At 37.3% G+C, this 13,313-nt stretch overlaps 2 protein-coding genes across 8 annotated transcripts; one reads left to right on the top strand and one right to left on the bottom strand.

Annotated features, from left to right (window-relative positions):
- The first annotated feature begins 831 nt into the window (after positions 1-831).
- LOC109546834 lies at positions 832-2,171 on the top strand. Of its 2 annotated transcripts, none has more exons than XM_019917971.2 (5): positions 832-990; positions 1,038-1,310; positions 1,358-1,588; positions 1,646-1,819; positions 1,937-2,171. In XM_019917971.2, the coding sequence occupies exons 1-5, from the start codon at positions 924-926 to the stop codon at positions 2,011-2,013; spliced, it is 822 nt and encodes a 273-aa protein (XP_019773530.2). In that variant the 5' UTR covers positions 832-923; the 3' UTR covers positions 2,014-2,171. The 2 variants fall into 2 exon arrangements, with proteins under 2 accessions (XP_019773530.2, XP_048521501.1); XM_048665544.1 differs by having other exon boundaries at positions 1,640-1,819.
- LOC109546831 (peregrin) lies at positions 2,118-13,139 on the bottom strand. Of its 6 annotated transcripts, none has more exons than XM_019917965.2 (21): positions 12,856-13,138; positions 12,446-12,642; positions 11,934-12,004; positions 11,630-11,867; positions 11,420-11,501; positions 10,956-11,137; positions 10,699-10,856; positions 10,476-10,642; positions 10,282-10,416; positions 10,024-10,218; positions 9,805-9,905; positions 9,573-9,750; positions 9,345-9,521; positions 9,078-9,233; positions 8,623-8,791; positions 8,420-8,575; positions 8,234-8,360; positions 8,065-8,179; positions 7,686-7,920; positions 2,569-2,747; positions 2,118-2,460 (listed from the first exon to the last, which is right to left on the bottom strand). In XM_019917965.2, the coding sequence occupies exons 1-21, from the start codon at positions 12,985-12,987 to the stop codon at positions 2,326-2,328; spliced, it is 3,285 nt and encodes a 1,094-aa protein (XP_019773524.2). In that variant the 5' UTR covers positions 12,988-13,138; the 3' UTR covers positions 2,118-2,325. The 6 variants fall into 6 exon arrangements, with proteins under 6 accessions (XP_019773524.2, XP_019773525.2, XP_019773526.2 ...); XM_019917966.2 differs by having other exon boundaries at positions 8,420-8,560; XM_019917967.2 differs by having other exon boundaries at positions 12,949-13,137.
- Positions 13,140-13,313: the final 174 nt, after the last annotated feature.

Here is a 13,313-nt window from a genome sequence, read left to right as displayed (position 1 = left end):
TTTTTTCTTTTTGACTGGATTTGATCAACTTGACATAGAATTGGTTGAAATTAGTAGCAAAACTGACTGATGTGAATTAGAATTAATCCAAAAATTAGTTGAGAATTTTATTCAATTTTGAAAATTTCTCCTTTCAATAAATCAATATAAGCGATCAATTGAGGATTTTGCGAGACATGAAAATTTGTCGAAATTTGGCTTGATTTAGTGTTTGAAATAGAGCAGTTAATGATTTGTTAAATCAATAAGATTCTCATGCTATCCAAAAATGGGAGCTTTTTAGCTGGTAAGTAATGAGGGTTTCTGTCTGCCTGCCGCCGGGTGAATAAAAAAATATGAACCAGCTTTGAACAAATTTTACATTCTCAGCAGAAAATCTCGTCTAAATTAAATTCGTTGATGTATCTTTTGGAACTTCTTTTGTGAGGAAATTCAACCGAAAATTACTGACTAAACAAAGCATTGATTCTCTTGAGAAATTCGATCAAAATCGAGAGTGTGAAATATGGTTAATTCCTTTCCAAGGAATGCCCTTTGTTTTCCCATTCGTCTACTTCGGGCGAGGTGTTGCCATGATTTGAACATCTTCAACAAAGCTGAAACACAGCTGAAGTTGAACCTTTCCTGAAATTTCTTCAAATGCTAACGAACTTTGAAAGTGTAGTCAGAAGATGTTAAGCGCGGCAAGTTCTTTGCAGGCATGTAAATGTATAAATAATGTGTGTATGAACCAAACAAAAATCGCTGTGCACGTGTGTGTGTTTAAAACACTGAAATTTGCATTTTATCTTCACCCTTTTAACCGCGATAATTAAGCACATACCAAGCAACCATCAGGGTTTTAGCCATGAAATACCTATGAAAAACGCGCGTAGAGAATTCAGTCAGCGTTTTGCCAACTTACGCTCCTGAATATCCTGAATATGGAAATTCGGGTGCTTAGCACTTTGGTGTTGGTGCTCAATTTCCTTGCAATTTGCGCCTTACCAGGTACCAGCTCAATCACCATCAACTGCCGCTCTTAAACATGTTTTTAGGTCGCAAATCGCGTTCCCATCAAGCACGAAACCAACAGCCCCAAACTTGCCAGCTGCAATGCCCAGGACTAGCCCCAATCGGTTTGCCCCCATATTTCCTGCAAAACTCCACATCGACAGCCCCCAAGCCGCAAAAACCCGGTCAGTCGCACCCTTTAGCAACTACCCCTTCGGGGTCCGCAGAAGACAACACTGATGCAACCGATGAAAGTACGGAAACAAGTTTCCAAAATGGGACTAGGAAAAACAGCCCACATCACAAGCTGAGAAATGGTAAAAAAACCCGCTAATTTAAACCGCATTTCACCATTAGATTGTAGCGCATGTTTCAAAGAAAGTCCATGAAGCACGCAAAAAGCCTCATTCCAGCCGGCTTCGAACGAGGCACACATTCAGGAAAGAAACCAGAATTTTGAAGCGGGCAGTGACGGCAAGACTTCTTAGGCAGCATAAACATTTAAAGGAAAAAGCGGTGCTAGATGGATGCCATGTGGTTTGTACAGACGATGCAGACAGTCCAAGCAGCGCAGAAAATCCCCCAGTCGATCAAGGCAAGTAAAAAACTAAGTAAAATAAAAAAAAACAGTCTTTGCAAATTTTAGATTCAGAAGAACCAGATTCAGATGACAACTATGTGGAAGGAGAAGACACTCCAATTGAAATCATCTACGTTCCATCGATGGCGCCGGAAACTAAAGAACCGTCCGAAGTGTATCAGATCAACAATTACGAAATAGTTGAGCCAGTTCCCTTTTTCGGATACGGACCTGTATTAATGGAAGGTGATAATTTCCAAGACCATAAACATTTTGACAACATTGGTGGTTGGTCTTAATGGACAACAGTTTTCGTACTTGAGTGCTGGTCATTCTAAATCCAAGAAACCCTTTTCTTTCCAGGAAAACATAAAACCTCCTATAAAAGGAAGCAGCACAAAGGTTCAATTTCGAGAAACATTAGCCCTAAACATCCCTAAAGGACAATCAAGTATCGATTCTTTACATTTGGTACTCACATTCAGAGCGCCGAGCTTAGCGATCCTTCAGCCTAGGTGTAGGACCAAATGAATACAATAAGAACTTCCTCTGCGATATGTTTATTTGTTAGCAATAAAAAACTCCATTTTTTTTATAATTATCCTCAATTTCTAGCTTAGTACCAATACAATAAACAATATATATCCTACAGGATTAAGGCGCTTTTCTCAATTTGTCACTATTTTTCTTGTGAATAATCATACAACTTTCTTGCTCAACAGTAGTTTTGCAGGTCGCAAACTACGCAAAGATCAAGTTTTGGGCACTTGCGAATCCTTCTTCACCTCAGCTTCCACATAATCACTGATTTGCTGGATATAATGCAAAGCGTTTTCATATGCTTTTCTAACAGCTTTTCGATCTGATTGCTTCCGTGGCTCATTTGCCTGGAAAATGTGAACATTGAATTGCAGGCGGCAATTTTCGCCTCGACCATGTGAATGAATTTAGGGACGAAACCGACTAGTTAAGTTTCCGATTTTATTCTGCAATACCTTTGATTCGTCTTTTTCGGTATCGATCCCCATCAGCTCCAGTTTTTCGGCAGGAAGCCACTGCCAAGTGCGCTTTGCATCGAAAAACAGGACCAAATACACGTGTTCCGAAAATTTGCTATACAGATCTAATACTTCTTGAGGTGGGGTTGGAAGCGGCACTCCCTTGTAAATGTACCCTGAACAAATAAGAGATTTATTTACACAAATTATTACTAATCGATGTTTAATGATTTTCTGCGAGCAACAAGCAAACAGTAATTATACTTTAATAAAATAGCAATTAGTTCTTTAAAACTGGTAAAATTTGCGAGCGTTTTGGCTGTAGTGGACAAGTTCTTCCTAACCACTTGAAAACACGAGCATCTTCAAAGGTGTTAAAAGTCAGACAAACGTGATAAAAGCAACGATTTCCCCTGCTGTACCTGAAAAGGGTGAGTTTTCTTGCGTTGCTGCTGCCCTGAGCAAAACACGTCTGAAGATGTAAAGCACTCAGGATAATTACATTTGCATGCGATTGTTAGCAACAGATTATTTTCTACAACGGCCTAAAAGCCGTCTAAAAGTAATGGCCAACTATGTTGATGATCAGTCCTTTTTTACAATGCGTCCAAATTTTTGATCTATTTCCGAATAATTCGATGTTCTGAAAATGCTTCACTTTCGACCTACAGATAGCGGAGGTTTTAATTAATAAAATTTAGTTTATTGCAAAAACCGCTTGGAATGTTCGAATGAAACTTTACCTTACCTCAAAGATAAAGAAGCTGAAGAAAAAATATTAAAAGTTAAACTTTTTATTTTGTATGTATTTTTTAGATACAAAATATACTTTTAATTAATGTAGATTGTAGCAAAAATTGTGCAAAGGTTGCAAGCCTGAGTAACACTGTGTTGAGCTGCGCTATTGAGTTATTGCCGCTATCTGGGTTAACGAGTTATTATTCAGTTAACTCATCGGTTAATGAGTTATTATTCATTTGTTAAAGCTTTACGAGACCCGAGACTGGAATTTGCACATCTGAAAAGGGTTATTGACATTTTTTCTGAGTAACGTTTCACTGTTTTGTTCAAACAACAACAAAAAGTAATTTTCCCAGATTGACCCAGACAACAGAACTGAGTCTGAAGAGTGTCGACGAGTTTTCTTGTAATATCGATCTCTTAAACTTCGAATTCAGCTTCTGAAAACCTCTTTTTCAGCTCGGAAAAATATATAAAAAAGACCTAGAAACAATTATTAGGGTTTTGTCCATAAATGGAAGCTGCAAAAATTTTCATAGCATTTTTGCAAAGCGCTTAAGGAGGTTCAATAAAATGTATCTTATAATTTTTCATAGAAAATACCTAAATATTGTCAGTATTCTAAGTAAAACTAAAAAATAATGCGATTTTGCGTAGAAAAAATTGCTTAATAGAAACTTTGGTAAAACTGGAACAACCTGACAATTTAAAGGAACTTTAAAAATCTTCAGAACGATGGGCGACAAATTTTACAAGTAATTTTTTGTAAATTTCTGCTCCCTCGTTGTTTTTTCAAGATAATCCTAATTACCTTCGGTAAGAAACTGAATAAAATTATTTGGTTTTTGTGTCAAATTCGAAACTGAAATGGGTTCTCTAAAGTTCCCTGCAAACAGATGAATGAGGCCAATTTTCTATCAAAATAAATTTTGTCATTTTTTGCTAAAAAGATGCTATTATTGTCAGAAAAGAAAAAACTCATGTTTTTTTTGCGTTTTCGATTAAAAACTTTTAGTTTTGCGATCGGTTTTGGAGCAAACCTAAATATCTTTCGGAGAAAGAAATTATTTTCGTTTTTGTCCCAAATTCGACGCTAAAACATTTTTTTGAAAAATGTACAAAGCTATAAATTTATCTTGTAATTTTTCGCGTAAAAGATCTTTAGATCGTCAGTATTTTTAAGTGACACTCTACAAAATAGAGCGTCAAAGTAACGCAAACAAAATTCAATCAAAACTATACAACCACATTTTTTTAACAAACGCTACAGTCTTCAGAGGTATGGAAGTGACGAGATTTCCAAATAATCTGTTATAAACTTTCGCTAATTCTGGTTATTTTTTGATAGAAATTTATTTCATTTTGTTCCAAATTCGAAGCTGGAAAGGGATTTCAAAACTTTTTACGAAAAGACGAAGGATTCGAAATTTATTTGATACCTAATTGTATTCTCGTAATTGAATCTGTATTAAATAACCATTTAACTGGCCACAGTCATCAAGGTGATCTTAATCTATCCTATTCTGAATCCTAACTTCTCTGATAAGAAAGAGCAAATACAGTAATGCTCAACAAGTCCATACCCAACGTACCAAAAGTTTTGATACCTGAAGATAAGCCGAAGTTTGGTCACTCACACAACAAACCACTTCCATCCATAAAGAGTTATACAACCCACCATTGAATGGGGATTTCCCTTCCAAAAATCTGTCTGCACTTGCGCAGGTTTAAATATACTGACCAAAGGACACAGATGACCTGTAGATATGGAACATTCGAATTTCTCCAAGAAGTCGGATAGGGTGTTTAGTGCATACTCCAACTGAATCAACCCAGTGCAACAGTTCACGTGTTGTGAGATAACTTTCGTGTTTCATCGTGCATAAACGGTAAGTTTCTTTATTTCTTATTATCACGGTTTGTGAATATGAATATACATTTGTAATGAGTAACAACTTTTTTGGGGGTTCACATCTTCTATACCGGGATTTGGGCGAGTCAGTCCTAGGACTGACTCTTTTCTTGCTAACTTGCGAATTATATTACGTTATCACAAATTGCTAACTGCATGATTGGGCTTTGATCGCAAATTCCTGGAGCATGTGCTAAAAATTAATTTAAAAATGTATGAGTTGAAGTTGAGATTTCTCCATCAATCTTCATGTGTGTGTTAATCTCAAAGTCTAACTTAGAATTATTCTAATCAGAGGCAGAAAGTATTAAATTGGGTCGAAAGGTTCTTCTTTCGCTATAGATATAACTGGCCAAGGCCGCAATATACAGTGTGTCCTAAAATACGCGCTTTGTGGCTAATCCAGCCCTGCTTCAGAGGGTCTGTTTTCCAAATCGACTCGTTTATTCGCCAAAAAATGCCATTTCCAGTTTAACCAGAGCCCTAAAGATAGTTGCCGAATGCCACTGAGTTTTATGTAATTTAACTCATCTTAATTAATTTGTGGCAAAACGTCCACAAAAGTCGCAACTTCTATACCGGGTGACTAATTTACACTAACAGGTATAAAATGACCGAAATTAAAATAAGGGTATCGGAAAGAATTACCTAAAATATTCGACCTCGATTTAACAATCTACCGTGAAAGACCTTCATACACAGGGTGATTCATGTTTGATCTATTTTTTATCAAAACCAAAAAAAAATAGATAATTTCGCTCAAACGGGCGCACACTGACTTCATTGATTCATCTGGAACCTTTTTTGTCTCTTGTTTTTTTTCACATTTTATTTTGTTTCTGAGACATTTAATGAAATTCGGGACAATGTAGTCACGTAACATTGTAGCAAACTTCATTAAAAATCACAAAAATATGAAAAAATAGCAATGACTAAAAAGTTTGCTAATGAATCAATAGGCCCAGCTAATAAAGTGAAATTTACGCTCAGTTTCGTTCAATTTCCTTTATTCATAGTCAAATTCCTACTCACCACTAACATGCTACAGCAAACAATCAAGAGAGGTGAAACAACTAATAAACCAAATAGCTTTTAGTTTACTTAATTGATGTTACCGTAACTGCGAGTTTAAGCTGGCTAATAATGAAAACAGCTAAAGAAGCCAGTGAGCAAATAAGGGAATTCAGTCATTTTCGTTATTCCAGTTTTTTGTCGATCTCAACCGTTGTTTCTCATTAATTAAAGCTAAATCACAATCTTAGTAATACTTAAATTTGCTATGAGCACAATACATTTCATCATCCTCAAAATAACCTGACTAATAAACAGTTTCTATTTATTTCAGATTGCGAAAATGAGTACAAGCGAAAAACAGTCACAGCTTTCACAAAAAGCAGGTAAGCATCAATTAATATTTTTTTCATCGTTAGTGTTTGTTGCTCATCTCATTGAGTTATTATCAAATCAACTTGTCCTTCTCCGTTCTCGTCTAAATCAATGTTTTATTTTTCAGAAGAGGAACTGCGTCAAGCTGCAAGTGCAGGTGCAAGTAAAGCGGGAAGTACAAAACCACGTTTCAAAATTTGCATGCCCCTTTCACCACCTGAAGCTGCCGGAGCAAAGAAGATGATATTTGGACATGAAAGTTTAATATCAACGGTAGATGACGCAACTGATAATGAAGACGAATGGGCCCAGCATTATCGCGAAGACCAGAGATCAAATCAGAACGGACTTTCCAAGAGTGGTGATCAAAATCTGCAAGAGTTGGCTGGAGCACGAGGAGCCAGCAAAACGGTGACAACGGATGATGCAGCATTGCAAACTATGTTTGCAAGTACAGCGGATTTTTGGACAAAACCACGTTTCAAAATTTGCATGCCCCTTTCACCACCTGAAGCTTCCGGAGCAAAGATGATATTTGGACATGAAAGTTTGATATCAACGGTAATGACGGACTGATAATGAAGACGAATGGACCCAACAGTATCGCAAATACCGGAGATTGGACGTTTCTATATTTTTTTTAATGTATACTTTTATTCTATCATTTTTAAGTAAGATTTGGTTGTTGATGAAATGTCTGAGATACATATACTACATATCTTTATACTTCATTCTTGTAATTATATTTAGTTAAGTACAATTCTACTTAATCCGATTCATAGAATTATTTAAAGACCCAACGAAGATTCCTTATCATTGTATAGGCAAAAAACTTGCCGACAAACAGTAAGTGAATTTGAACTCAATATTTAAGTTGCAACGCACATGGTGTTCAGATAAGACAGCGGCAGATTTTAGTCAATTCGAAAATTGAAGGAAAATTCACGGAATTGCCAAAAATACAGCGCAAAGTCCTTAATAGGGGGAAATCTAACTTTTGGCAGATGTTAAAACAATTTCCAGCCAAGCAATTTGGCTTCTACGATTATTCCAAATGTGTTGTAAGAATGCTCACCTTTGGGAATTTGAGGATCGATGATGAGGGCGGGATACCACGGATACCCTCTACATTTGGCCCAAACCAACTGCAGAGGCGGTAATACCTTGTCGATGCCACTTTCAGCCGCCGTATCACTTTCATCGTCTTCGTCGCTTTCTATTTCGCTGGGATCGTGCGAATAGCAAGTGGACATCGAGTTGTCGCTGTCGCTTTTTTCTTCGTCTGTTGTTTGTTTGCCTGCCCTGTAAATCTGGATATCGGATCTTAGGGAACGCAACAGCACATTAACAAATAAAGCATCCGCATTATCTCGCTGAATATTTTAAATCATTGTGGCAAATCAAACAACTTTTTACTCTGGAATCTCTTTCACATTTAATCATTATCATTTTACCTTAAAACTGTCAGGCACATCCGACTGATCTTCGATAAGATTGCTCGGATCCATCGTTTTAGGCAGATTTGAAGCGGTTCGCAGACGCTTTCCGCTTCGCACTTTTTTCTTCTTGCTGCATGATTATTTTGCAAAATCTCATAGTGTTCACACATACTTCAATACTTACTTAGGGGCATTTGAAGCAGACGCGTCGGTTTCTGCTTTCTCTTTGTCGTCGTCCTTCTTCATTGAAGACGGGGCTTTTTTGGCAAAAAGAATGGTGGTTCTTCTGTTGACCCCACTTGGAGAAGCGCCTGGGGCATTAAGTGATATACAATTGCAAATTCACACTCCACAAATCATAATAAAATACCTTCCACGTTAGAAGCTACGCTGCTTTTTTCAGTTTCATCATTTTCCCCATCAGATTGTGAAGCCAAATCGGTTTGGTCGGTATGTTCGGCGTCTTTCTCACTTTGGCTTTCCGTCAGAATTGAATCGGTTTCGGTTTTGTCTAGTTTAATCACAACTATGCCAAAGTTAAGCAAAATACCAGCCCAATTATCTTGAACAAACCTTGTTTTGCTTCTTTATTCTGCTGATTGCTTGCTGAACTTCTTTTGGCTTTATTCAGTTCGCTACGGACAAGTTTTACGCGCTTAACGCGAGCAAGGCCATGCTTTAAGGCTTGGCTTTTTGCCAGCAGGTCTTCGAGCTTTGATACCACTTCCGGACCTGATTTTCCCTATAAAAGGATTCCAGATTCAAATACGGTTTTTATCAGTAGAACACTACTTTTTTGTTGGTGTCGATTGCCTTCGGAATTAAAATCCATCAATTACTGTCTGCCTTACAGTTATCTTGGAGATATTTCGGGAAAAAACGACAAAGTGCGCGCGTGATTCTCCGGATTTTCATCAGTTTTGGATGGATTTTGCGACAACATACATCGGGGTACAGTAATAATTTTGGGATTTTCAGTTTGTAAAGCATATTATATATTTATCAGTCCTGACTATTTCCACCCATACCTGCAGATTTTCTAATTCCTTGTCGATATCCGAAGTTAAAGCATCGTCACCACCAATCCCAGAATACTTATGTGTGGTTTTATCAATTTTTAACAGACCCGCCGAATCCAATTCCTTTCTTGCTTGTCGGAAAATTACTCCGCATTGATCTCTCATCTTAAACCCACATTAACATTCATTAATCCGCACTTTGTTAAACTTTTTTGCTTTAATGTACTGTGGGAAAAAAAGTTTGGGCAAACAAACTAGAGGAAAAGCTCAAAATACCTTGATCCCCGCTTTATAAAATACAGTGTCTCTGTTATTATATGCTAAACAATTGGCGATCATCAGATCAAAATCCTTTTCCAAAGAAGCCAAATCTTGGTATAAGCCTTTGTTAAGTTTCTGGCGCATAGTGCTTAAATCCATTGGCTCTGTTACGACGGTAGTGTAGTCAGGTACCTAAAACAAAATCTTGTTCCGGATTTTATTGTTTAATTTCGGGTAATTCACCTCTTCTAAGTCTACAGGTTCAGTGAATATCTCGTTAGTGTCTCTAGCTTCGATCAAGTCGAGAAGCCTGGCTAGGCTCGCTTCTAAAGGCTTCAACTTTATGAATAGTATTTTTTCGTACACTCTGGTGTATTCCAGCTTCAATTTCTCGCGCTTTCGCACCAATTCGCACAACAACCTAACAGCAACCGATAAAGATTAGTCTGAACGCTAAATAATTTGAAATACTTGCCTAGCCCTTTCTAAATCTTGCCGAAGACATTGCCAGTATTTAAGCTGTCTGCATAATTCAATAGTATCCACATTACTAGTGTTCGAGTCTCTGGTTCCACCCTAAATAGCAATAAAACAAACTTCAATATTATTAAAGCGTTATATGCCAAAAATATGTGTTTCTCGTATAGCTTTGATGCTTTTTGTGACAATGATTCGCATTTTTGTCACATATTACCTGGGCACTTTGCAATCTTCGCAACAATGGCACGCCGTTCCTATACTGACGCTTTAAGGTCCAATACGCAATAAGGCGTTGAATAAATTGGGATTTTTTTGTGATCGTTACTAGAGAAGCGATTTCCTGTATTCGCTCTGGTGGTATCGTGGGCATTAATATAACTGGTGCCGATGTTCGTTTCTTGGCTAAAACCTATAAAAAATATGTTTTACCAAAATCACTTCCATCCGGCACATTCATATTGAACAAACGTACCTTCCTAGCTTGCATCATTTTCTTTCTGGAGTCCTCCTTCTGATCTCCCTTTTCCGCTTGGGTGTCGCCAGGCGAATGAATATCGCAGTACGCGATTTTTTGAATCAGAACTGGCTGCCCCGCAATGTCTCCACCCTGTAGAAATTGTAAACAATTTGATGATGCTGTACTTTTTATCGCAAGAACAAGAATACCTTAACAGCATCCATTCGCATATAAAGCCCTGCCTGCTGAGCACAAGTTACATGAAACGCCGCATAACATGAATTCCGATGGCATTGTATGCAAGCGCCCACGGACTTCTGTTTGCATACGTAGCAAGTCAATCTCCAACGAGCTGCAGGAATCGTTTCAATCGAATCTGCGAATCGGATCAATGTTATTAAGGTCCATTGGTTGATTTTTTTAAATATTTACCTATTGGTTCTAGGAAAACTGTGTTTGCAAATCTAACTTCAGGTATCCATAACGCACAGACTACATGCGCCCAAGTGCCTCTATCAGTTTGCTTAAATGCTCCACCTTGATTTGGACAAAGAACACAATCAACGGGCCTACTGGGAGATTGCAAGCATCTAGAAAATAATTAATAAAATAGTTGCCCAAAACCCGAAAAAACGTAGGTACTTTCTAATTCCCTTAATAAGAATGAACACAATATATTGAACATTTACCTTCTGCACAACCACTGGCCTTCAGGAATATAAGGGACTCCATAACAATCCTGATGAACCGCCAAATTACACATATCGCAAAATAAGATAACATTCGTGTTCTGGCATTCTCCGTCCATGCAAATGCAGCAAACCGCATCATCATCCACTACCGCTCCATTTGAATGTCCATTTACCGCTGCCTATGGAACAAACAAATACATTTTACACCAAAAAATTTATTTTATGAAATTTCGTTAAACATGTCCATAGTAGAGAAATCCATTGTTTAGAGCAAGAGCGTAAAATTTCAAAGTACGTTAAGAACATGCACATGATTATGTTCTAGTAATCTACTGTATACTCAGCTAAATATCCCACCATGATGAAAATTGTCATGGCCTAACAGAAGACAGATATTAAGCACTGGCTCTGACGAAACATCTAGAAAGTTGAATTTTGTGACTACCCTAAGTATAACTTACTTGAAAGTATGACTCCTTTTCCAATCTGTCCATGAGCAATTCGAGGGAATCGACACTCACAGGTGCCAAACCCTGTTCTTCTCTAAAACACAACTTTTAAACTTAAAAATTTTACGAAAATCCGTTAGGCTTTTTCCATAGTTTCTGGAAAATTTTGAATCGCAGCTACCGAGTCTTTAAAGTATCTACTCGTAGTAATACAAGTATTACCTCTTTTCATTCATTATATTCAACCACGCAGTGTCCTCTTCATCAACATCATATTCCACCTCTCCATCTAACTCTTCAGTGCTCTTTTCAATGAAACGAATGTATGCATTGGGTCTCGGTGGCGCATCACATATATTGTAATCGTCTAGTTCCTTATAGCAAGCTTCGGGCAACTGCACAGCGGGCTCAGTCGGAGGAATGGGTACGGGCGTTACTACGGGTTTTTCTTCTTTGAGATCTAAAATAAAATTTAAAAAAGTAAACACATTAAACAACCTTAAAAATGCTAAAAGTTGTGACTCGCCTTCAGTTTCTGTTTTAGATGCGGAGGGTTTCTCTTCAGATATAACATCTAGAGGATCATTGATGTTCCATCTAACAATATTGGGAATGTTACAATAACACCTATACTACCTACACTATTTATACCTATACTTAACCATAAAGATCTGCTATAAAAGGCTCTGTATTCAACTCAAGTCTAGATTTGTGCCATGTTTTAAGTGGATTTCTTAAAAACGTGAAGTGAAAAATTACAAGCAACGATTTTTTCTAACGCCTATAAATAAGAGTTATCGGCTTTCAGAAAGCGTTCTAAAGCAAAAACGATATTAGAGACTGAATTATGACCATTTAGAACGTTCCTGCGACAAGAAAAAGTATTGTTTTTCAAATCTTTAAAATCACAGGATTGTTTTCCAGATATTCCCCAACAGGCTCTTTATTAAATGCAAAAAACAACAATTTCCTTCTCAATATAAAATTGCCATTTTTACTAAAGTTTAGGAAGAAATATTAGTGATTATGAACATTTACCTACAAACCATCCCATTGATCTCAAACTGAACCATTTTTTGAGCTTCCTCGAAAGTTAAAGGTTCTGGAGTGCTGACAACGACAGGAGTTGCCGCAGTTGGAGCCCTAGGGCCCTTAGGGGTTTTTCTGCCCTTTTTATTTTTAGACACTGTTGGTGTGGATATCGTTTGGGCAGCCGGAGCATCATGATTGTGACTCTACAAAGTATATAACAACCCTATGGTATGTCAAGTAACGAAATCGACTAAGTGTGACTGAAAACCAAAAATAAGGGCACTGAAATATTCCTCAAGCAATGAATAAAGTTGAGTAACCCAAAAGGCTTAGTTGAAAAGGGCTTTTAATGAACTGGTTTCAACCAGGTGGTGATCAGCATTTCCTAAATTAGCCGGAAATACTGAGATACTTACTTTCAAGTGATATTGTAGGCCACAAACTGTTTTATAGCTTCTGCCACACTTGTCCACTGGACATGTGTAGGGTGGCCCATGATCAGCCCTTACCTTTTTACAATGCTCTAGAATATCGATGTCTAGTCCCATAATGGAGGCAAATATAAATCGATCAAATATTCACTAAAACACGTACGAAAATGCCAAAAAATCTGCATTAAAATATTTGTATACAAATCTTGTTGACAGTCTGTGTTGTTGACATTCATTGACTATATCAACAGGGATGTACTAGCGCATTATACCTTTGAATATAAAACCAGAGATTAGTTGAACTAATCACTGATAAAACTAACGTTATAGTTTTATATTCAAAGCATTATACAGAACCGGACTCCTAGTATAAATGACATAGGTAAGTTACTTTGATGATCCGTTAATCAAAACAAACTACTACAAGTACTTATCTCTGCTTC

This window comes from Dendroctonus ponderosae, unplaced genomic scaffold, assembly GCF_020466585.1.
Source record: "Dendroctonus ponderosae isolate FM_Combo_2020 unplaced genomic scaffold, Dpon_F_20191213v2 Dpon_F_20191213_4, whole genome shotgun sequence".
In the NCBI taxonomy this organism is placed as follows: domain Eukaryota; kingdom Metazoa; phylum Arthropoda; class Insecta; order Coleoptera; family Curculionidae; genus Dendroctonus; species Dendroctonus ponderosae.
This window is presented reverse-complemented; position numbering and strand designations above follow the sequence as displayed.

Bases quoted from the DNA above. Each gene is read 5' to 3' on its own strand.
- LOC109546834 (XM_048665544.1), top strand. From the start codon at position 924: ATGGAAATTCGGGTGCTTAGCACTTTGGTGTTGGTGCTCAATTTCCTT. The intron at 1,311-1,357 runs GTAAAAAAACCC...ATTAGATTGTAG, and splicing joins ACATCACAAGCTGAGAAATG to CGCATGTTTCAAAGAAAGTC. The intron at 1,589-1,639 runs GCAAGTAAAAAA...TGCAAATTTTAG, and splicing joins AAATCCCCCAGTCGATCAAG to ATTCAGAAGAACCAGATTCA.
- LOC109546831 (XM_019917965.2), bottom strand. From the start codon at position 12,987: ATGGGACTAGACATCGATATTCTAGAGCATTGTAAAAAGGTAAGGGCT. The intron at 12,005-12,445 runs GTAAATGTTCAT...CAATATTGTTAG, and splicing joins ATCAATGGGATGGTTTGTAG to ATGGAACATCAATGATCCTC. The intron at 8,361-8,419 runs GTATTTTATTAT...TTAATGCCCCAG, and splicing joins CGTAGCTTCTAACGTGGAAG to GCGCTTCTCCAAGTGGGGTC.